Source organism: Schistocerca americana, chromosome X, assembly GCF_021461395.2.
Source record: "Schistocerca americana isolate TAMUIC-IGC-003095 chromosome X, iqSchAmer2.1, whole genome shotgun sequence".
NCBI lineage: Eukaryota > Metazoa > Arthropoda > Insecta > Orthoptera > Acrididae > Schistocerca > Schistocerca americana.
In genome coordinates, this window is record NC_060130.1 from 605,468,050 (window position 1) to 605,491,302 (window position 23,253).

The 23,253-nt window shown below is 43.3% G+C and overlaps 1 protein-coding gene across 1 annotated transcript in view; it reads right to left on the reverse strand.

Moving 5' to 3' along the window:
- The window catches only part of LOC124555777 (elongation of very long chain fatty acids protein 7), a 124,604-nt gene that overhangs the window by 57,212 nt on the left and 44,139 nt on the right, over window positions 1-23,253 (reverse strand). Inside the window, exon 3 of the mRNA XM_047129828.1 lies at window positions 6,288-6,478. Coding sequence (XP_046985784.1) covers window positions 6,288-6,478 — 191 coding nt within the window. The remainder of the gene's footprint in view (window positions 1-6,287; window positions 6,479-23,253) is intronic.

The following is a 23,253-nucleotide window of genomic DNA, read 5'->3' on the forward strand; positions in this document are numbered from 1 at the left end:
ACACTGTCCATTCCGTTCAACTGCTCTTCCAAGTCCTTTGCTGTCTCTGACAGAATTACAATGTCATCGGCGAACCTCAAAGTTTTTACTTCTTGTCCATGGATTTTAATACCTACTCCGAATTTTTCTTTTGTTTCCTTTACTGCTTGCTCAATATACAGATTGAATAACATCGGGGAGAGGCTACAACCCTGTCTCACTCCTTTCCCAACCACTGCTTCCCTTTCATGCCCCTCGACTCTTATAACTGCCATCTGGTTTCTGTACAAATTGTAAATAGCCTTTCGCTCCCTGTATTTTACCCCTGCCACCTTCAGAATTTGAACATTCTCGCTGTTGCACTGATTTATGGAACTCCATAGCTGTATCGATCGTTATCATGTAATTGTCATCTAAAGCTCTGACACCGAGAGAGGAGGGGTAGTGGTGAGCACACTGGACTCTCATTCGAGAGGACGACGGTTCAAACCCGCGTCCGGCCATCCTGATTTAGGTTTTCCGTGATTTCATCAAATCTCTTCGGGCAGATTCCGGAATGCTTCCTTTGAAAGGGCAAGGCCGCCTTCCTTCCTCATTCTTCACTAATCCAATGGGACCGGTGACCTCACTGTTTGCTCCCTTTCCCCGAATCAACCAACTAACCAAAGCTCTGACACTATCTTGAATTCGTTCTGCAGGGGACTCATGGCAAGGCTGTAGTATTACATTTTTCTTAGGTCTTTGTATTCTCCCTCTTTTTGGTATAATGATATTCGAGATCTTCCGAACTCTGGATCCCCATTCCTGCAAAAGAGTTTAATAACTTTGCCAGATATGGAATAGTGTAGTATACTAATTAAGGCAGCAATTCAGCTATTATTCTATCTGGCCAAGGTGCTTTCCTTTAATTGCACTATTTCCATCCTGACCGCCTCTTGGCAACATGGACTCACAGTCCGATTATTCACAAACCGCTCTAGCAATTCAGAGTGAAGATATTGATGATACTCCTTGTCTTATATCGTCATATCGTCTGGAAGTAGACAGCCAGCAACACGTGCCCCTCACATTTTCATCCAGAGGTAGTTTCATACGTCAGATCTTGCGTCTGGGCCATTTGCTAATAAAATTCTTAGCATGCGAAGGAACGATTGTCCTCAAACATCCTTCTTAATACAAATAGACGACGTGATAAACATGTAATTTATGTAGTTCTCCTTCCTACACTCTGCTTTTTCTGAAAGGGCTATCCACTTTCCATCGAACTTCTTTAAAAATAAACTAGTTTCGTACAGAAACCAAAGGAAAAATGCTCCGATAGAAGCGAATATGCTTCTGTTTAAATGACAAACTGAGAATTGGGGTACCAGTTACCTCATTCTACCTTTCTCAGCATCTTGAAAAAGTTTCCCAAATATTTTGTCGTGCGAATATATTCGTGCTCTTTTTAACATGCAACTCACCTCTCACTCCCACAAGCTCCCCTTTCTATAACTGCCTCACACCCACTAATCCAGCGCTGTACATGCCCATACCCATCCACTCCCACTTGCCCATTCTCACTCACTCTTTCCTCCCAAATCACTGTCATTATCCACTTCCACTTTCTCCTTCTCTTTATCCCTTTCCCTCTGGCACTGTCTCCTTAACTTTTTTGCTGGTACTGTCCTGTCACTGTTCCGCTGCCATTGTGTCCCTCTCTTTCTCTCACACTGCCATTTCCTCCGTAGCTCTTTCTATACCACAATGAATGTCTACTATCTTCCAGTATTTATTACTTTCCCGTCTTTTTCCCATTGCCACTGTCTCCTTCTCTCTCAGCATAAAAACGAGAATGCGTTCGGATGCCAGAGTGTCTGAGAAATTTTTAAATGGTCTGAAGAAGGCAAAATGAGGCAACTGGAATCCCACTTTTCAGTCAGTCTTTTACACAGGTATATATTCGCCTTTTTGTGGACTGGATCCTTTCCTTTTCTGCTACAGCGTGACGTATCACTCATATGAAAAGAATTTGATGGGTCAGTAAAATGTTGGTGATTTACTTAGGTGAAATAAAAAACTCAGAATTAATTTTACACCTCAGATCGAATTTTACGTGCAACAAAGTTTTGCATGTGCTTCAGTACCACAAAATGGGGTCCCCAAACCCTTCTGATGATGATGAAGACACCTTACCGTATATTTCTCCGTGCTACGTCACTTTAAAAATCACGTTTGCCCCTCATACCGATATTACGTGTACAGGTAGGTTAATTACTAACTTATATCTAGGAAACGGATAAGGATATCAAGAAAATTTTCAAGGTCTTTCAGATAGTTATACTAAGAATATATAGCAAAAATTTCAGCTATTTGCTGTCCATAGCCGTCTTGGAATCTGTGGCTCGGTTTTGGTACCCAGAGACCATGTTTTTGAGGTGTTTCTCGATAAGAGGTAAAGATTTCTGAAAACGGGAACATGGCAATTCGAAATAAATGCCTAGAGAATATACCGTTGAAATTTGAGCAATTTTAGGCCGTTAGTTATTTAGATATCCGCTGCTGATCGCTTAAAAATAGTGAAAATCCCTTTTTTCGGGGTTTTCTCAGGAACCGCCAATGAACTAAATGGTGCCTCCATAATTCCTTAAGGCATACGGTAGACAACATCCAGTGCAAAAAGAACCAACTCATTATCTTCATTTGCCTAAGCAGGAGGAAGTGTGTAATATTCATACTTTGACCCTGTATTGTAGGATAGATTCAGACGATCCTTCTGTTGGGTAAACAAATGGTCGCTAGGTCAGGCGCTATCCAAAACACTTGACCCTACCTTACTATCACCAACAAAACCCGAGGTGTGAGCCCCGGATAAATCCCGTTTTTATGCGTGGCGTTCTAGAACGTATTGTCAGCGTGTTCTGTTGCATGCGTACCTTTGTTGTTATATCGTTTAATAACTACTGCTGGAACTACCTCTCCTCGGAGGTTGGTAGTCATTATGGCAAATATTTTTTCTTTGAATTTGACTATCTAAACAGTTATAGGGAAGGTCATCCGAAGCACTCTCTCAGACTCTGCACCCACGATATTCATCTTCTTCCTATTGATCCTTTCCCTGCAATTTTTCCTTCCATTATGAATCTCAGAATATTGCACCTTTCTCCTCATAACATGGACAAATTATTGTAGTTTTCTGGTTTTGATTCTGTTCCTTAGTTTCTTACTCTTATCGATTCTCCTTAGAACTTCTTCACCAGTAATTCTTTATGTCCAGGATATTTTTAACACTTGTAGATATAGCCACATTTCTGATAACTTAATCTTCATGATTATTGCCTTATTTAGTGTTCATGATTCCATTCCGTGCAAGAGTACGGGGATTACGTAACATTTAATAATTCAGAGTCTTAACTGCACGTTTTGGTAAAAAACATTCTCATCTTCAAAAAGGCAACTCTAACTTATTCAATTTTGCTATTGATTTCCTGGATCTGATCGAGGGTTATCATTGATCAAAATACTGACGGAAAAAATCTCAGCACCAAAAAATGATTAATGTAGAGTAATGAAATTTCGGGAATACGTTTGTCTAGATAACATGTTTAATTGATTAACATTGCAAGATCACACGTTAATGTAAGCTGCAGATAAGCTATTGCAAATGTGGAGCGCTGGTACATTAATAACCGTTGTACGCATGCAAAATGTGTGTATTGTGTTGTACAGGTGCTGGATGTCAGTTTGTGGGATGTAGTTCCATGCTCATTGCACTTGGTCGGTCAATATAGGGACAGGCAATGGTGTTTGTGGATGACGCTGCAGTTGTCGTCCGATGATGTCCCGGCATTGGAGACAGATCTGGTGATCGAACAGACCGAGTCAACATGTCGACACTCTGTACAGCATGTACGGCTACAACAGCGGTGTGTGAGCAAACGTGATCCTGCTGGAAAACACCCCTTGGAATGCTATTCATCAATGTCAACACAACCTGTCGAATCACCAGACTGACGTACAAACTTGCAATCAGGGTACGTGAGAGAACACGAGTGTGCTCCTCCTGTCATATGAAAACGCATCCCAGACGATAACTCCAGTGTAGGTCCAGTGCGTCTAGCACGCAGACATGTTGGTTGCTGGCCCTCAACAGGCCGCCTCCTAATCAACACATGGCCATCGCTGCCACCGAGGCGGAACCAGCTTTCACTTGACAAGTTGCAAATGTTGGTGGTTTGGGGTCAGTGGAATGCGTGCTGTAGTGCGTCTTGCTCGGAGTTGTCTTTGAAGTAACTGATTTGTATCATTTCATTGTGTCACTGTGATACCAACTGGTACTCAAATTGTTGCTGCAGATGCAGTGCGATGCACTAGATCCATACACCGAACACTATGGCCTACCCTCTCGGTAGTGCCACGTGGTCGTCCGGAATCCGTCTTCTTGCGACTGTACATTCTCGTGACCACCATTACCAACAATCATGTTCAGTGGCTACATTCCTGCCAAGGCTTTCTGCAATATTGTAGAAGGAACATCCAGCTTCTCGTAGCCATTACTCAGTAAGGTGTTGATAATGTATTTGTCGCATTTTAACTCATTCTTGACCACCATAAGCTCACCACGTCCAGTCTCAAAGGTAACTAATATTCACGATCGTTACAACGTGTATTTAGAGCAAACGTGATTTGCATCCTCATAATGATCCTATTGGAAGAAAGTGAAATCGGCTTTCGTCTTATGCGACTGGCGCAAAGTTTTAATATAAATCATCTTTCAGATGTAGAAACATGCCTACCAACTTTTGTTTATGTCGCACAACTCCTTGTTGGTATTGCGATTGTTTTATTTTTTTGCCGTCAGAGTGCGTTTTGGTACTCATTCAATTGGTATGGTGTAAGTAGTAACACCGGGGGAGATTTTTGTAGTTTTGCTAATAATCATGTATTTGGCTTTACTAAATTATTTTTTGAGGTGAAAATTGTCGTTCACTCTACTAATTTTTTTTTTTTTTTCAAATAGTGTCTTTAGCTGTGTTAAACGTTTTGCAGTATTATTGCGTCATCAGCATAGTGTATTTTGCTAATCACTTTTCCACTAACTTTCATTTCTATTTCTATGTTTTATATAGCTTGCCTGTATTTGTCTCCGAATGATAATTAAATAGGAGTGGAGACAGAACCTAGGGTTGTCTTGCTCCTTGCATTCTTCTGACGTCTGACCGTCGCAATTCATAATAGCGGTCTGTTGCCAGTACATGCTTTTAACTATTCTAATAGATCGATGGCCGATTTCACTTTCTTCCAATGGAATCACCAGTTTATCATCTTTCACTTGTAAAAGTCGTTTTCGTAATCAGTGAACTCCAGCACTACATCCTGATGCAAACCTGGGCGTTTTTATATCAAAATTTTCATTGCAAATCGGGCTTCTCTGGTAACCATACCGTTACGAAATCCAAACTGTTTTTCACTCATATTTTTAATTTTTTTCGTATACAAGATTGTGAATGATTTTGAAGATGACTTTTAGAGTATTCGACATCAAGCCTATCGTTCTATCTTTTCAGTATCATTATCCAGAATTAGGTTTCCTGGTTTATTTGTGATTTAAACTAGGATTTTTCCTTTTTCCCGTTCCCGTAAATCTTTTAATCTTTAATGAACTCCAAAAGTATCAATTTTTTATGTAACTTCTCTGTTTCATCACATTTCTCTTTCACATAATTTTTCTTAATCTGAATTACCTTCAGTCTGATATGTTGATTCCTTATATTTTTCTTTGTTAACTGTTGGAACGAAATTGCTTTATGTTTTTTAATGAACTCAGAACATTAGTAACATTTGGGGCTGTCATAGAATTCTCTGAAAATAGTTTTCAATTTCGAAGTACCTCTCTGTTAGATATAAGAAAACGTAATATAAATGCCAAGCTTCATCTCGTCTTATGGCTGGCACATCCACAGATTAGAGTGTATTTTAGTGCAACCAAGAACACGAGAAACCGGCAGATGCTCTCTTTCTGTTTCCATGGCGAAATGTTCATTGTTCTCGCCAAGCCAAAGCAACTATGGCACTTCGTACGTCAGGTAAGGAGAGATGTGTCCCTTTGGCCTCCTTCAGTACAATTATAGCTATATACATTCAAAGAGGAAAGACCTGATGTGTTGTTGCTACAATGGTGAAAAGTTCAGAGACAGAGCTTGATTTAATGAAGGAAAAAAAAGAAAAAAGAAAAAAAGGTAACCTTGAAGGGACCGTTTGGTAAGAAATTTCCTTATGTCTTAGAGTGGCACGTGGGTAGGACAATCGAAAGTTAGCACACTACTTACCATTAGGCACAGCCACACGCTGAAGACGACCTGGTAGGCGTTGTAGAAGATGAGCACTTTCTGCAGCTCGAAGGGCTTGCGGTGGGCCATGAGCGCGGGCCCCAGCTTCAGCACGAAGTACAGGTAGAAACCCAGGATGAGTAGCAGCGGCACCGGAGAGTCCATCAGCAGCCACTGGTCCACCAGGGGGTCTGCAAACACTCGCGCATTACTTTACGTCTCTCTTTCTCGCAAGTAAATTACCTGCTTAAGCCGTGCCACCTGTTAGCAATCTGCTCGCATTAGATGTGGGTTATGAATATCAAACTTCACCAAGGAAATCATTGTTAGTATCTAAGTATAAGAATAATGTCTTACTATCGAAGTAAACCTGTTTCACTGGACGTCTCGTAATTAAGTACAGAAACTCCAGGAGTGCAAAAGAAATAATTACTGTTACATCCATGAGAACCGCAGCATTAGATTCAGTCAGTTGAAGAAATACAAGGCCATACCACTTTTTGTACCATATTTTCTCACTAGCTGCAGTTGAGTGAGATCGTAGAAGGTGCCACTGCGAAATAAAGTACCTAAAAGTGGCTCATTGCTGTAGTTCATCAGTTAATCAAGAAACTATGTCCAGTGAGCATTAAAAATGGATCGTTTACTAGTTATGATTATTTTGATTGTTAATGTGTCTCAGGTTCTGTACGACCATCTGAGTAAATACATAGAAAATAGAACCAGCAGAGTAATGCTTCCTTATTTGTAAGATTTAAGAGGACGTTGTGTACAAGAACAATTCACTTTTCTTTCAAACCTTTGCTTAGTGGTTTCTGTAGTTCTTTTTTGTTTCCTTATCATTATCAACAAACGCCAGTAGAAATATGTGACTCCAATATTATTGTTAAAATGTTTAGAATTGTTAAATGGTTCAAATGGCTCTGAGCCCTATGGGACTTAACTGCTGAGGTCATCAGTCCCCCAGAACTTAGAACAACTTAAACCTAACTAACCTAAGGACATCACACACATCCATGCCCGAGGCAGGATTCGAAACTGCGACCGTAGCGGTCGCGCGGTTCCAGACTGGAGCGCCTAGAACCGCTCGGCCACTCCGGCCGGCTAGAATGGTTAGGCGTTGTTCATAAACATACACTGATATTCGTCCTGATAGCACTTTTCCATGCCAAGAAATATCTTAGAAAATCACAGGCTTATCTAAGATTATGATAGGCCTGCCATACGAAAAAAAGAAATCAATATTCACTGAAACGCCAAAGAAACTGGTATAGGCTTACGTGTATGAATACAGAGATATTTAAACAGGCAGAATACGGCGCTGCGGTCGGCAGCGACTATACAGGGTGTTACAAAAAGGTACGGCCAAACTTTCAGGAAACATTCCTCACACACAAAGAAAGAAAATATGTTATGTGGACACGTGTCCGGAAACGCTTACTTACCACGTTAGAGCTCATTTTATTACTTCTCTTCAAATCACATTAATCATGGAATGGAAACACACAGCAACAGAACGTACCATCGTGACTTCAAACACTTTGTTACAGGAAATGTTCAAAATGTCCTCCGTTAGCGAGGATACATGCATTCACCCTCCGTCGCATGGAATCCCTGATGCGCTGATGCAGCCCTGGAGAATGGCGTATTGTATCACAGCCGTCCACAATACGAGCACGAAGAGTCTCTACATTTGGTACCGGGGTTGCGTAGACAAGAGCTTTCAAATGCCCCCACAAATGAAAGTCAAGAGGGTTGAGGTCAGGAGAGCGTGGAGGCCATGGAATTGGTCCGCCTCTACCAATCCATCGGTCACCGAATCTGTTGTTGAGAAGCGTATGAACACTTCGACTGAAATGTGCAGGAGCTCCATCGTGCCTGAACCACATGTTGTGTCGTACTTGTAAAGGCACATGTTCTAACAGCACAGGTAGTGTATCCCGTATGAAATCATGGCGTTGAATCGAGGAAGTATAGTACATACTGACGAAACTAAAATGAGCTCTAACATGGAAAGTAAGCGTTTCCGGACACTTGTCCAAATAACATATTTTCTTTATTTCTGTGTGAGGAATGTTTCCTGAAAGTTTGGCCGTACCTTTTTGTAACACCCTGTATAAGACAAAAAGTGTCTGGCGCAGTTGTTAGATTGGTTACTGCTGTTACAATGGCAGGTTATCAAGATTTAAGCGAGTTTGAATGTGGTGTTATAGTCGGCGCATGAACGATGAGACGCAGCATATCCGAGGCAGCGATGAAATGGGGATTTTCCTGTACGACCATTTCATGAGTGTACCGTGATGTCAGGAATCGGGTAAAACATCAAATCTCCGACATCGTTGCGCACGGAAAAAGATTCTGCAAGAACTGGACCGGCGACGATTGAAGAGAATCGTTCAACGTGACAGAAGTGCAACCATTCCGCAAATTGCTGCATATTTCGATGCTGGGCCATCAGCGAACCATTGAACGAAACATCATCGATATGGGACCCCTGATACGTCTACATACGACTCTGACGGGCGACATGTACCTAAGCATCTTGTCTGATCACCTGCACCCATTCATGTCCATTGTGCATTCTGACGGACTTGCGCAATTCCAGCAGGACAATGCGGTACTCAACAAGTTCAGAATTGCTACTTGGAACGTGCTATTCAGAAGAGATCTCACTCCCTGGTACTCTTACGGATTTATGGACAGCCCTGCAGGATTCATGGTGTCAAGTCCCTCCAGCACTACTACAGACATTAGTCGAGTCCATGTCCCGTCGTGCCGTGGAAATTCTGCGTGCTCGCTGGGGCTCTACTCGATATTAGGCAGGTGTACCAGTTTCTTCGGTTCTTCAGTTTATATTCAAAATACATATAGCTATCACTAAGTATTCATAATTAGATATCTAGGGAATTATTCAGATCGAACACCTCGGTGACAACGATCAGCAGAATGTAATAAGCTCCTCGTCCAGGCACTGAAGCACCAAGGGATTTCAACGGGCCGCCGTATTATCCTCTGCCTCGTGGTATCACTCGGATGCAATATGGAGGGGCATGTGGTCAGCACATCGATCTCCCGTACCGTGGACCCCGCTACTTCTCCTTCAAGTACCTCCTCAGTTGGCATCAAAGGGCTGAGTGTACCCCGCAGCATTCCTCTCACCAAGGAAAATTGCTTGGGAGTACCGGGAATTGAACCCGGGTCCCCCAAATGGCAGCTGACGACTCAGCAACTGAGGCGGATCCAGCAGAATGTAATTACCATTTATAATTCCAAATTAAATCTTTCTCACTGCAGCAAAGTGTAGCTTGCTTCGAAAATTCTTGACAGAATAAAATAGTGTGTAGCCCCCGGGCACATATCTGAACGCTTAACTTTTCCGGGCAAAGATATACTACACCAACTCAACAGGATACTGGAAAGCTTCTGTATGATTTGAACAACAGGAGAGGGATAACAGCAGGATTTCTCAACCGCCAATCGATCGCGAAATTAGCGAAAATCCAAGGAAACTTTGCACAGATGTGTTGTGCAGTGTCTCTAGTATGCCTAGCGATTACGTCATGTCGCACTTTACAATTCTGAGAACAGTGAGCCCGTAAGATGCTTAGCATAGTTGTGTCTCCCGAAAGTGTGAAGTTCCTGCTGAGGGTTTCCGCCTCATTTCACGCAAACTGCATGACGTAACTGTCTCTGCTCACATGAAACGCTGGTTATGAGGACAGCAGTTTGGTACAGACAATGAACTGCAGACCAGCGTAGGGAATTGCCAGGAAGCACATGTGGCTGCCGTCTATGGCGAGGGTACCGGCAAGGTTGAGCCACGCTGCGATAAATGTCTAAATAGGAGCGGCGTGTACGAAGAGAAGCTGGAAGGTGTGTCTCAGTAATCATCTAATGGTGTTGCAGTTCTTCTTATTTCCGTGCTTGCTAAAAACTGCATGTTTCAGCAATTTTTGCGCTATCTTCAGTGGACTACTTTATTTCCTTTCTGTAAAACAGTTATTAGATATTAACGTTTAGAGAAAACATTTGTTACAAGATATTTACATTTGTGAATGAAGTGATTGTTGTCAAATATTATTCATTGTTTGTTTGCAGTTCACAGTTGATATGCGTATTACTGGGCTGATGCATTGTATCTTGTTTATTAGAATATGTCTTAAGTTCTGGTTTTATAGCTTATTTGCAAAAAGGTATGTATGTATGCATAAGTTTAGATACCTCACTTGAAGCTATTCAGTGTTTATGTTGGTATCTGTGAGTCTGCTACACAATCTACAACTTTTCATCTGAAAACAGCAAAATATAATTTTTATTTTTGTTTCTTATGTACTTACAAACGAGAATGAGTACCTACCGCCTTATTTTGCGTGTTACTTACGGCTTTTCGTACGGAAATGTATAATAAGTAAAATAAAAATTACGGTTTGCTGTCTGCAGATGACACGTTGTAGACTGTGTAGCGGACTCACAGATACCAACATAAACATTCAACAGCCTCAGGTAAGGTGTATAAACTAATGCATACATCCACTCCTTTTTGCAAATAAGCAATAAAACCAGAACTTTAGACATATTGTAATAAACGACGTACAACGAATCAGCCCAGTAATACATATCACAACTGTAAACTGTAGCCGGCCGAAGTGGCCGTGCGGTTAAAGGCGCTGCAGTCTGGAACCGCAAGACCGCTACGGTCGCAGGTTCGAATCCTGCCTCGGGCATGGATGTTTGTGATGTCCTTAGGTTAGTTAGGTTTAACTAGTTCTAAGTTCTAGGGGACTAATGACCTCAGCAGTTGAGTCCCATAGTGCTCAGAGCCATTTGAACCATTTTTTTTTGTAAACTGTAAACAACCCATGTATAATATTTGACAAGTCACTTAATTGCAAATGTAAATATTTTGTACCAAATGTTTTCAAAAAATGGTTCAGATAGCTCTGAGCACTATGGGACTTAACATCTGAGGTCATCAGTCCCCTAGAACTTAGAACTACTTAACCCTAACTAACCTAAGGACAGCACACACATCCATGCCCGAGGCAGGATTCGAACCGGCGACCGTAGCAGTCGCGCGGTTCCGGACTGAAGTGTCTAGAACCGCTCGGCCACCACGGCCGGCCAAAATGTTTTCTCTAAACGTTAATATGTAACAACAGTTCTACGGAAAGGTAATAAAGTAACCCACTGAAGATAGCATAAAAAGTGCTGTAACATGTCTGGGTAAAACAAAACTCCAAAGGTTTCTTGCATAAGGCGGAATTCTCATCCAAGGTGTGTTTCAATGTTTCAAACAAAAATTTTTGATTTTCACTGTGGTTTCAGTTTCGCGACCGATTGGAGAGTTGAAAAATAAATAATAATAATAATATAAAAGAAACATAGCCCTCGTACAACGCGCCCGGATATGTTCGGCGTAAAAGTATGGCGTGCGAAAGGCAAGGCTTCGAAATAGAAACACAATTCCCATCTTTCAGGAAATATCATTACTTAAATCATCTCGATACTGTCAACATATAAATAATTAGAGACTCAGATATACATTTGCTAGAAAAAGATCTGGGTATAAATCGGTCCTGACCTTTTTCAATAAATCCTTCAACGATTTAAGAATGTCACGTATACCGAACTCAGAAATGCCGGAAGGAAATTTGAACGCCACTCCTTCTGGACGTAAAACAAAGGAAGTAAGATAAGAGCTTAAAGACCCATCGACGATAAGGTCATTTTAGACGGAGTACAAACCCAGAATGAAGAAGGATATGGAAGAAAATCGGCTGGGCCCGTTTCAAAGGCGTTCAGGCATTTGTCTCAAATGATTTAGGAAAACTGTTCAATACTTAAAACTAGATTATCTGACGACGAATTTAAACCTCTTCTTCCTTAATGTGAGTACAGTGTTTTAACCTTTGTTCCCCTTCGGTCGGTCTCATAATGAGATCGCTGTCTGAATCAACGCGGTGCTACGCCCGGTGGTCTGCTCTGGTTTCCAGCAGATTCATTTTCTTAAATGTGCACCTAAAATCGTTCTGACTTTGTCACATATTAATGGAAAACTGCTACAAACTGTACTGGTATTACTGGATATGAAAGTCAGTAAAAAGCTTAAAAAATGGACATATTGCCGTTTTGGGGGAGAAACGCTCATTCAGTTTTTGTACGACAAATTTTACTGCCCATCAAATGAATTAAACCTAGATGGACAACAAAATTTGTTGAAAAAATCTGGAGGTTAACATCCCGCAAGGTGAAGGTTATTAGCGACAAGCCTTAACATGAGCCTGGCAAGCGTTGAAAAGGGAATCGGCCGTGGCCTTCTTGGAGGAACAATTGAACAGTCAGATATTATGCGCGGAATTTTAGTAATGTGATGACTTCTTGATGGGCCTCACCCAGTAGCCTACTTTGTAGGCGAACGCGATCACAATTGAAGTCGGCGTCCGTCCTTGCTACTGAGACGAGTACATCCCACGCTTCACTTAGCCAAGAAGTCCGACAAGGTTACGTCACAAACGATTTTCTACGTCTCTTCAGTGACAGCATGGGAGGCCCAACGTTTGGAAAAGCATTCCCATATTGCTGTAATCCATTTCATGACCCAAGAGGTACAGTGATTGATTACTGCGGACAGAATGGTACACAACATGAGGGTACATTGCTCGTGAGTCAACATAAATTTGTTCCGTGACGCATGGCAACGAATTGTTTCTACGATTTTCATGGTCCTAAACAATTGTTGACACGATCAAGGAGTACTCGCATTGCAGTGTAATAATCCTAGGACTAAAATGGTATTGTAAAATATCATGTGCTGTTTGTTTGTATCAAGCCGCCTCCTTAACTGAGGGGTCAGCGTGTCTGACTGCCCTGCAGGGGGCCTGGGTTCGGTTTCCGACCGGGTCGGTGATTTTCTACTCTCAGTCGTTAGGTGTTGTGTTTTCCTAATCATCATCGACACGCAAGTCGCCCAAAGTGGCATCAACTGGGAAGAACGCAACTCGATGGTTGATCTTCCCAGGTGGGGACTCCAGGACATGATTGCCATACGATCGCTTTTTATTTGGACTGCAATATGTACCCAAGTTACTGTATGTAATTTACTGCGTGATGAAGACTATATACTCACATCAAAAAAAGTTTTGCATTGCCCTGGTTCCCAGAACTCCTGAAGATAGACGTTGACTGTGGATATTGCATCACAGACACAGTCCCTTTGACTGTTCAGAGATGTCACTTAACCCGCCTTTTGGTTCCAAACACTATGGGACTTAACATCTGAGGTCATCAGTCCCCTAGACTTAGAACTGCTTAAACCTAACTAACTTAAGGACATCTCACACATCCATGAACGAGGCAGGATACGAACCTGCGACCGTATCAGCAGCGAGATTCCGGACTGAAGCGCCTAGCATTGTTCGGCCACAGCAGCCACTAAACCCTCCCAAAGATATAAACAACTGTGCATGAGCAGCGCCTATTAGACGGAGGGAATCAGACAGCTGATCAGTTCTAGTCATTCCATCAGGAAGGAGGTACACGGCTCGTGTTGTCTGTAGTTCAACCATGCCTAGACGGTCAATACCGCGGTTCGATCGCGTCCGCATTGTTACTTTGTGCCAGGAAGGGCTCTCAACAAGGGAAGTGTCCAGGCGTCTTGGAGTGAACCAAAGCGATGTTGTTCGCGCATGAAGGAGATAGAGAGAGACAGGAACTGTCGATGACATGCCTCGCTCAGGCCGTCCAAGGGCTACTACTGCAGTGGATGATCCCTACCTACGAATTATGGCTCGGAGGAACCCTGATAGTAACGCCACCATGTTGAATAACGCTTTTCGTACAGCCACAGGACGTCAGTAACGCCACCATGTTGAATAATGCTTTTCGTACAGCCACAGGACGTCGTGTTACGATTCAAACTGTGTGCAATAGGCTACATGATGCGCAAATTCACTCCCGACGTCCGTGGCGAGGTCCATCTTTGCAACCACGACATAACGCAGCGCGGTAAAGATGGACCCAACAACATACCGAATGGAACTCTCAGGATTGGCATTACGTTCTCTTCACCGATGGGTGTCGCATATGCCTTCAACCAGACAATCGTCGGAGACGTGTCTGGAGGCAACCCGGTCAGACTGATCGCCTTAGACACACCGTCCAGTGAGTGCAGCAAGGTGGAGGTTCCCTGCTGTTTTGAGGTGGCATTGTCTGGGGCCGACGTACGCCGCTGCTGGTCATGGAAGACGCCGTAACGGCTGTACGATACGTGAGTGCCATTCTCCGACCGATAGTGCAACCATATCGGCAGCATAATAGCAAGGCATTCATCTTCATGGACGACAATTCGCGCTCCCATAGTGCACATCTTGCGAATGACTTCATTCAAGACAACGACATCGTTCGACTAGAGTGGATAGCATGTTCTCCAGACATGAACCCTATCGAACATGCCTGGGACAGATTCAAAAGAGCTGTTTATGGACGCCGTGTCCCAGCAACCAGTCTGAGGGATCTATGACGAATCGCCGTTGAGTAGTGGGACAATCTCGACCAACAGTACCTTCATGAACTTGTGGATAGAATGTCACGACGAATACAGGCATGCATCAATAGAAGAAGACGTGTTACGGGGTATTAGAGGTACAGGTGTGTACAGCGATTTGTAGCACCACCTCTGAAGGTCTCGCTGTATGGTGCTACAACATGTAAAGGGCAGAGATGATGTCGATGTTGACGTACAGGCTCCGGAACTCTTGGAACCGAGGTGATGCAAAATTTATTTTTGATGTGTATATATTATATCCTCTGAGACAGTGAATCAGTTGTTTTATAATTGTTGTACTCTCTGTTGGAATTAGAGAACTATTGTACATCCAGATTATTTTGATAAAATGCTTCATAAAGAGTGAAACGGAAATTTCCATTAAATGAGAATATGTTCTGAATGCGAAGAACAAATCTGCCATTTTACAGCAGTTTCACTCTCAGTAGCATCTAAAGAGTACGTAGGAGGATGATATACCGGTACTACTGGGTTAAAAAAAAGTATTAGTCGGAATGTATGTCAAATGATTACATTCAGTGTTTTCCACGTTGAGTTCCCCAAGATTCCAGTATGTCACGTGCTTAAGGATTTGCGTGAAGTGGGCTAATCATCAAGTAATGAATATTAGATCCCATAATGAGCTGTAAAACTATCTGTTAAGACGAGATGAAATATGATTGTGAGTCAGCCGAGCGGTTAAAGGCGCTACAGTCTGGAACCGCACGACCACTACGGTCGCAGGTTCGAATCCTGCCTCGGGCATGGATGTGTGTGATGTCCTTAGGTTAGTTAGGTTTAAGTAGTTCTAAGTTCTAGGGGACTGATGACCACAGCAGTTAAGTCCCATAGTGCTCAGAGCCATATGATTGTGAGTCAAGATGCGGGAGTTGCTGAACTGAAGGAGGAAACCGAAAAAAAACAACTGACAACGTTAATGAAATACAAGATAGTAGGAATGACAGCGCATAGGCATTGGCGTTAGTGAAATCAACGAAAAAAATAGTTCAAATGGCTCTGAGCACTATGGGACTTAACATCTGCGGTCATCAGTCCCCTAGAACTTAGAACTACTTAAACCTAACTAACCTAAGGACATCACACACATCCATGCCCGAGGCAGGATTCGAATCTGCGACCGCAGCAGTCGCGCGGTTCCGGACTGAGCGCCTAGAACCGCTAGACCACCGCGGCCGGCTGAAATCAACGGCAGCATCCGTCAGGAACATCAGGAAAACAGCAATACCACCTTACTAATACATCCCATTACAAATGTCACAATTATAACTAATGAGGAATAAAAAACAATTTGTGGTTGTGAGTTGGAGATTGGACTTGTTCCAACGGGATGAACACCTTCCATTACCTGGAGACAATTGACTACGGAGGCGGTGGGTCTTCCGCCACTAAGACTGAAGGACGGTCATAAACAGTAAGTTACGCAGAAAGAGTCTTTGCTGAAAATCTAGATGAACTCAAATGACATGGTCGCAGGTTCGAATACCGCCTCGGGTGTGGATGTGTGTGATGTCCTTAGGTTGGTTAGGTTTAAGTAGTTCTAAGTTGTAGGGGACTGATGACGTCAGATGTTAAGTCCCAGAGTTCTCAGAGCCACTGAAATGACACACAAAGACTCATAAAAACATGTGAGTGTTAGAAGTAAATCTCAACTATAGAAACTGTCTACACTATATTCCTAGCTTGTGAATTACTTCAAATAATTACACTGTAGACTAGACTGTAGATGTTTCCTTATATAGAGACAGTAGACCGCTGGGACTTCATGTAACTTCCAAGATTTCACAACGCGAGAATGTCTTAATTTAGAAGTTTATGACTGTGTAGGGTACTCTGATCTGTCTGTCTACCTATCTATCTGTCTATCTACCTGCCTGCTTTACTATTTCTTTTTTGCCTTGTTTCGGTATATTCGTTTTTAAATTGAATCACGATGTAGTATAGATCCAGATTATCCCACAGTTGGCACTCAGATCCCAGAGTTGATAATCGTGAGCTATTGGAGTTGTTCAGAGGACAAGTCTAAACACAGGAAACAAATTTCATGTGCAAAGACCTGATAATAACCTCTCTTACAGTCAGTATATTCGTCATAACAGCAGCTAATCTTGCATCCCAAAGCTGATAAATGGAAAACTCAGAAAATTGTAGAAGGCGCAATCTTTTTGTATTGGGGAAGGTTAGAGTGATTCCGTCGGAAGTGACAAGCAGTTAAGTTACATCAAATGTAAAAACATTGCATCAACGTGCCCAAAACGACGTGCAAAATTAAACAGAGAAAATCTACAATCAAAACACTGCGTTCCTAAACTGTTTTCTATTAGACTACATATTTACACTGAGATGACAAGAGTCATGGGACAGCGATCTGCACATATACAGATGGCGGTAGTATCGCTTACACAAGGTACAAAAGGGCAGTGCATTCGCGGAGCTGTTATTTTTGCTCGTGTGATTCATATGAAGTGGTTGCCGACGTGATTATGGCCGCACGACGGGAATTAACATGTTTTTAACACTGAATGATAGTTGGAACTAGATGCATGGGACACTCAATTTCCGAAATCATTAGGGAATTCAATATTCCGAGACTCACGGCGTCAAGAGTGTGGTGAGGACACCAAATTTCAGGCATAACATCTCGCCGTGGTAAACACAGTGGGCGGCAGCCCTCCTAGACTACCGAGAGCAACGGCGTTTGCGTACAGTTGTCACTGCTAACAGCAAGCAACACTGTCTGAAATAACAGCAGAAATGAACGTGGGAAGTACGAAGAATGTATCAGTTAGGACAGTGCGCGAAATTTGCCGTTAATAGATTATGGCAGCACGCGAGCTACGCGAGTGCCTTTGCTAATAGCACGACATCTCTTGCAGCGCCTCTCCTGGGCTTGTGACCATAGCAGTTGGACCCTAGACGACTGACGACTGGAAAACCGTGGCCTGGTCAGATGTGTCCCGATTTCAGTTCGTAATAGCGGATGGTAGGGTTCGTGTATGGCGCAAATGCCATTAAGCCGTGGTCCCAGGTTGTCAACAATGCGCTGTGTAAGCTGCGGGTGGTTCCATAATGATGTGGGCTATGTTTGCATGGAATAGACTGGGTCCTCTTGTCCAGCTGACTCGATCATTGATTGGACATGGCTATGTTTGGCTACCTGGAGACCATTTTCAGCCATTCAACGGTGGAATTTTTATGGATGACAATGTGTTAATCTTTTGGATCTGCAGGTCTAGTCTTTCTCTCCGTGTTTGCTGTTAATTATTCTTTATAGGTTCCACCTTTTGCAGATGGCTAGCTATCAGTGCGGGACACCATAAAAATGGTCCTGCAAAACCATATAATGTAAAATCATGGTAAGAAGAAAAACGAACAAAAACTTTCTTTAGACTTCACTTTCTTAGATTAATACAACCTAAAATATTCTCACTTTTCACAGTTTTCAGTAAACAAAACCCACTGATGATGGCACAGAGGTACCGAAACATGTTTGGGTAGCAAGAAAAAACAGTGTTTTTCATAAAAGACGGAATCTATATCCAATAATAATGACAATGTGCCATGTCACCGGGTCACAGTTGTTCGCGATTTGTTTGAAGAACATTCTGGACAATTCAGGCAAATGATTTGGTCATCCAGATCACCCGACATGAACCTGATCAAACATTCATAGGACGTAATAGAGAGATCAATTCGTGCACAAAATCGTGCTCCGGCAACACTGTCACAATTATAGACGTCTATAGTGGCAGCATGGCTCAATATTTCTGCAGGGGACTTCCAACGACCTATTGAGTCCATGCCACGTCAAGTCGCCACACTAATCCGGGCAAAAGGAAGTCCAACACGATAATAGGAGGTATCCCATGACTTTTGTCACCTCTGTGTATGACAGATATATACAGTGATGTGCCGAGTTCGGATCAATGAAGCACTTAATTTCAGGACACTTATATCAATTACTTCGTAAAGATTCATAAAAGAAAACCACAAGAGAATTATGTTATTTATTTTGCGTGGTTTTAGCCCAGTCCGTGGAGTATATAGGAGAACATGTTGTTGAGGTGATATCACATTGCCCTTGAAGATTACTAAAGTAGTCAAACTTGTTAAATTTCTATCATACAAAACACAATAAGAGTGAAACTTTAATTTCAGACATCTATGTTGCTTAGATTTTAGATTACCTGTAGAGGTGGCTCGTGGGTAAGATACTATCTATTTTAGGGTGCACAGCAGTTGAAATACGGTTATGACCATTGGATTTATATTCTCTGCGTTTCACTACATCTCTTAAGGCAAATGCCACTATGCCTTGGAAAGAAAACTGCCACTTTTCATCTCCATCCCTCCCCAATCTGAACTAGTGCCCCGTCCCTAATGACGTTGTCATCGACGGCACATTAAACCCTAATCTTCCTTCGATCCTTCGAACTGAAATTAGACACGCAGTACAGATGCGTTTGTTAACGGGGCACAGCGTCTATCCTTGAGAGGTACTGTCACAATATATACTGATCGTTGCGGATTAACCGCCATTGGTCTGGTACAATAACAGTTTGAGTGTGGTCCTAAGGGGATTTTCCACGTTCTTTTAATCAAATGCTGTGCTAGTCACCAGTCTCTCCCTCAGAAAATACGTTATACAAGCATTTAAAATACGATAACACACAGAACAAAGTTTACACAAAGATAGATGTCGCACACGACTGTGGCCTTAGGTATAGTATCTGGCCCCAAAATTAAATCAAATAAATTTCATTAACTATGAATAACTGCGGACTTTTTACTATGGTATAAACGATAGGAAAGAAAGGCTGCCAGTAAATTGACCAATTTTCACAGTTTTACCCTATTAATTAATGCCCGTAACATTTTTGGCTTTTGTAAGTATCTAAGCTTATGGAGCACTTATAAAAACCTTGCAGTGCGAGACTGCTGATTTTCTGTGTGTGGTAGGTATGGGGTATTTTGTTAGAAATATCACTAACCTGCTGTACAGCAACGGCGTCGTCCCACTGAATCCGACGTCAACGCATGTCTATTTTCAGGTCGCTAATCATGTGTAAATCACACGGTGAACTGTCCATGCTGTATGGAGGATGTTACAATGTTTCCTAACCAAATCACTGAAGCGTAGCTTTCGTCCGATTGGCAGTGCAGGGGAGGACGTTATCGATCGCGGATGGAAATGTGTATCAGCCCGTGGCGGAAATAAGTTGTTAGAGTTGCCTAATGATTTCTGACGTCACTTGATCGTAGCAAACCGCTTCAATATTCGACCACCCTAATCAGAAAGAAATGGCATTGACCGAGCGAGGTGGGGCAGTGGTTAGCACACTGAACCCGTATTCGGGAGGACAACGGTTCAAACCCGCGTGCCGCCATCCTGATTCGCGTTCTCCGTCATTTCCCTAAATCACTTCAAGCAAACGCCGGGATGTTTCCTTTGAAAGGACACGGCCCACTTCCTTCCCCATACTGACCTAATCCGATGGGACCAACGACATTGCTGTATGGTTCCCTCTCCCGAACAACCAACCAGAAGTGACGTTTGTTTATTATTTCTTACTAATTCATAGCCTGCTGCAGATTCATAGGCCGAAACACCTTCACCCATCACTTTGTCAGTTTTTCATATACTTCCATTGACAGACTTGATGATGTTGTCACTGCTTCGCAGTATTTTTCCTTCGCAACAGATATCATATGACACGCGAAAATTGACGTTAGCGAAGGCGAAGCAGTTGTAATATAGTAGCATCTCTAAGCAAGACAGTAACTCTCATTCAGCACTCTTTTGCGTGTTTTGTGGAAGTAAACGATATGTGATGGACGTATACTTACAACGATGGACCTCAGATCTACAGAGAGAAATGCCTGTCACGTCAGTATGATTATAGCTGAAGGCTGAATGGCAAACACTGATAGTCACAAAGTACAATGTGCAGAGACTAGGAAATGTAGCGCAAACATGTGGACTGTTATACACTCCTGGAAATGGAAAAAAGAACACATTGACACCGGTGTGTCAGACCCACCATACTTGCTCCGGACACTGCGAGAGGGCTGTACAAGCAATGATCACACGCACGGCACAGCGGAAACACCAGGAACCGCGGTGTTGGCCGTCGAATGGCGCTAGCTGCGCAGCATTTGTGCACCGCCGCCGTCAGTGTCAGCCAGTTTGCCGTGGCATACGGAGCTCCATCGCAGTCTTTAACACTGGTAGCATGCCGCGACAGCGTGGACGTGAACCGTATGTGCAGTTGACGGACTTTGAGCGAGGGCGTATAGTGGGCATGCGGGAGGGCGGGTGGACGTACCGCCGAATTGCTCAACACGTGGGGCGTGAGGTCTCCACAGTACATCGATGTTGTCGCCAGTGGTCGGCGGAAGGTGCACGTGCCCGTCGACCTGGGACCGGACCGCAGCGACGCACGGATGCACGCCAAGACCGTAGGATCCTACGCAGTGCCGTAGGGGACCGCACCGCCACTTCCCAGCAAATTAGGGACACTGTTGCTCCTGGGATATCGGCGAGGACCATTCGCAACCGTCTCCATGAAGCTGGGCTACGGTCCCGCACACCGTTAGGCCGTCTTCCGCTCACGCCCCAACATCGTGCAGCCCGCCTCCAGTGGTGTCGCGACAGGCGTGAATGGAGGGACGAATGGAGACGTGTCGTCTTCAGCGATGAGAGTCGCTTCTGCCTTGGTGCCAATGATGGTCGTATGCGTGTTTGGCGCCGTGCAGGTGAGCGCCACAATCAGGACTGCATACGACCGAGGCACACAGGGCCAACACCCGGCATCATGGTGTGGGGAGCGATCTCCTACACTGGCCATACACCACTGGTGATCGTTGAGGGGACACTGAATAGTGCACGGTACATCCAAACCGTCATCGAACCCATCGATCTACCATTCCTAGACCGGTAAGGGAACTTGCTGTTCCAACAGGACAATGCACGTCCGCATGTATCCCGTGCCACCCAACGTGCTCTAGAAGGTGTAAGTCAACTACCCTGGCCAGCAAGATCTCCGGATCTGTCCCCCATTGAGCATGTTTGGGACTGGATGAAGCGTCGTCTCACGCGGTCTGCACGTCCAGCACGAACGCTGGTCCAACTGAGGCGCCAGGTGGAAATGGCATGGCAAGCCGTTCCACAGGACTACATCCAGCATCTCTACGATCGTCTCCATGGGAGAATAGCAGCCTGCATTGCTGCGAAAGGTGGATATACACTGTACTAGTGCCGACATTGTGCATGCTCTGTTGCCTGTGTCTATGTGCCTGTGGTTCTGTCAGTGTGATCATGTGATGTATCTGATCCCAAAAATGTGTCAATAAAGTTTCCCCTTCCTGGGACAATGAATTCACGGTGTTCTTATTTCAATTTCCAGGAGTGTACATGGGACAGCAGATGGCCACTTTGCAATAATACTTAAGAAATTTAATCTGTGTGGTGGATAACGAAAGCCATGGGAAAACACAGATACGCACAGGCACCTTATGCTGAAAGTTTGCAGTATCGCCGGCCGAAGTGGCCGTGCGGTTCTAGGCGCTGCAGTCTGGAACCGCGAGACCACTACGGTCGCAGGTTCGAATCCTGCCTCGGGCATGGATGTGTGTGATGTCCTTAGGTTAGTTAGGTTTAACTAGTTCTAAGTTCTAGGGGACTCATGACCTTAGAAGTTGAGTCCCATAGTGCTCAGAACCATTTTTTTTTTTTTGCAGTATTAGAAGGAAAATAAGACTTTTAATCGTTAAGCAGCTGAATTACATGCAAACGTAAATCTGTCCTATTTTTAAATCCATAATTATGTGATTACTGATTCGGTTTGGCTAACTGTTATAAGCGCTTTGGATGAATCTCTGGAGCCCCTGTGAAGGGAGGTGGGGCCATAACATGTCTGAATCATTTGATATTATTCATGGGTTAAAAGAGAAATGTGGGTGTGAACCATACTTTTTTGCATTACAGTGTATGGTTTAAACATAAGCTATAAGGAGTGATGGCACGATTTGGTGCTGCAGACTGGTGGGGTAGGTACCATTTGAAATCAAAACTCTGACACGCAGGGAGTGATTAATAACAGTTGAGAAATAACAGGGAATTGAAGTACACGTGCAGTGTTTCAAAGTGCACTATATTGTGTGTTTTTCCATACTGAAACTTCTTGTAGGCATATTCGGTCTATTTCTTGTTAGAAAATCTGTTCAAGTAGATGCCATTTCGTAATAAGTGTGTCATTGCAGACATCCAAGGTATTCGGAAGCATGCATTTTTGGCGGAATATTGTAGCTTGCAAATGGCTGGTACCCCTTTAAACATCATACTTTTTGGTCTACTTACAGGCTATATACTGTGCTCTGAATATGGGCTGGCCCATATTAAAACCA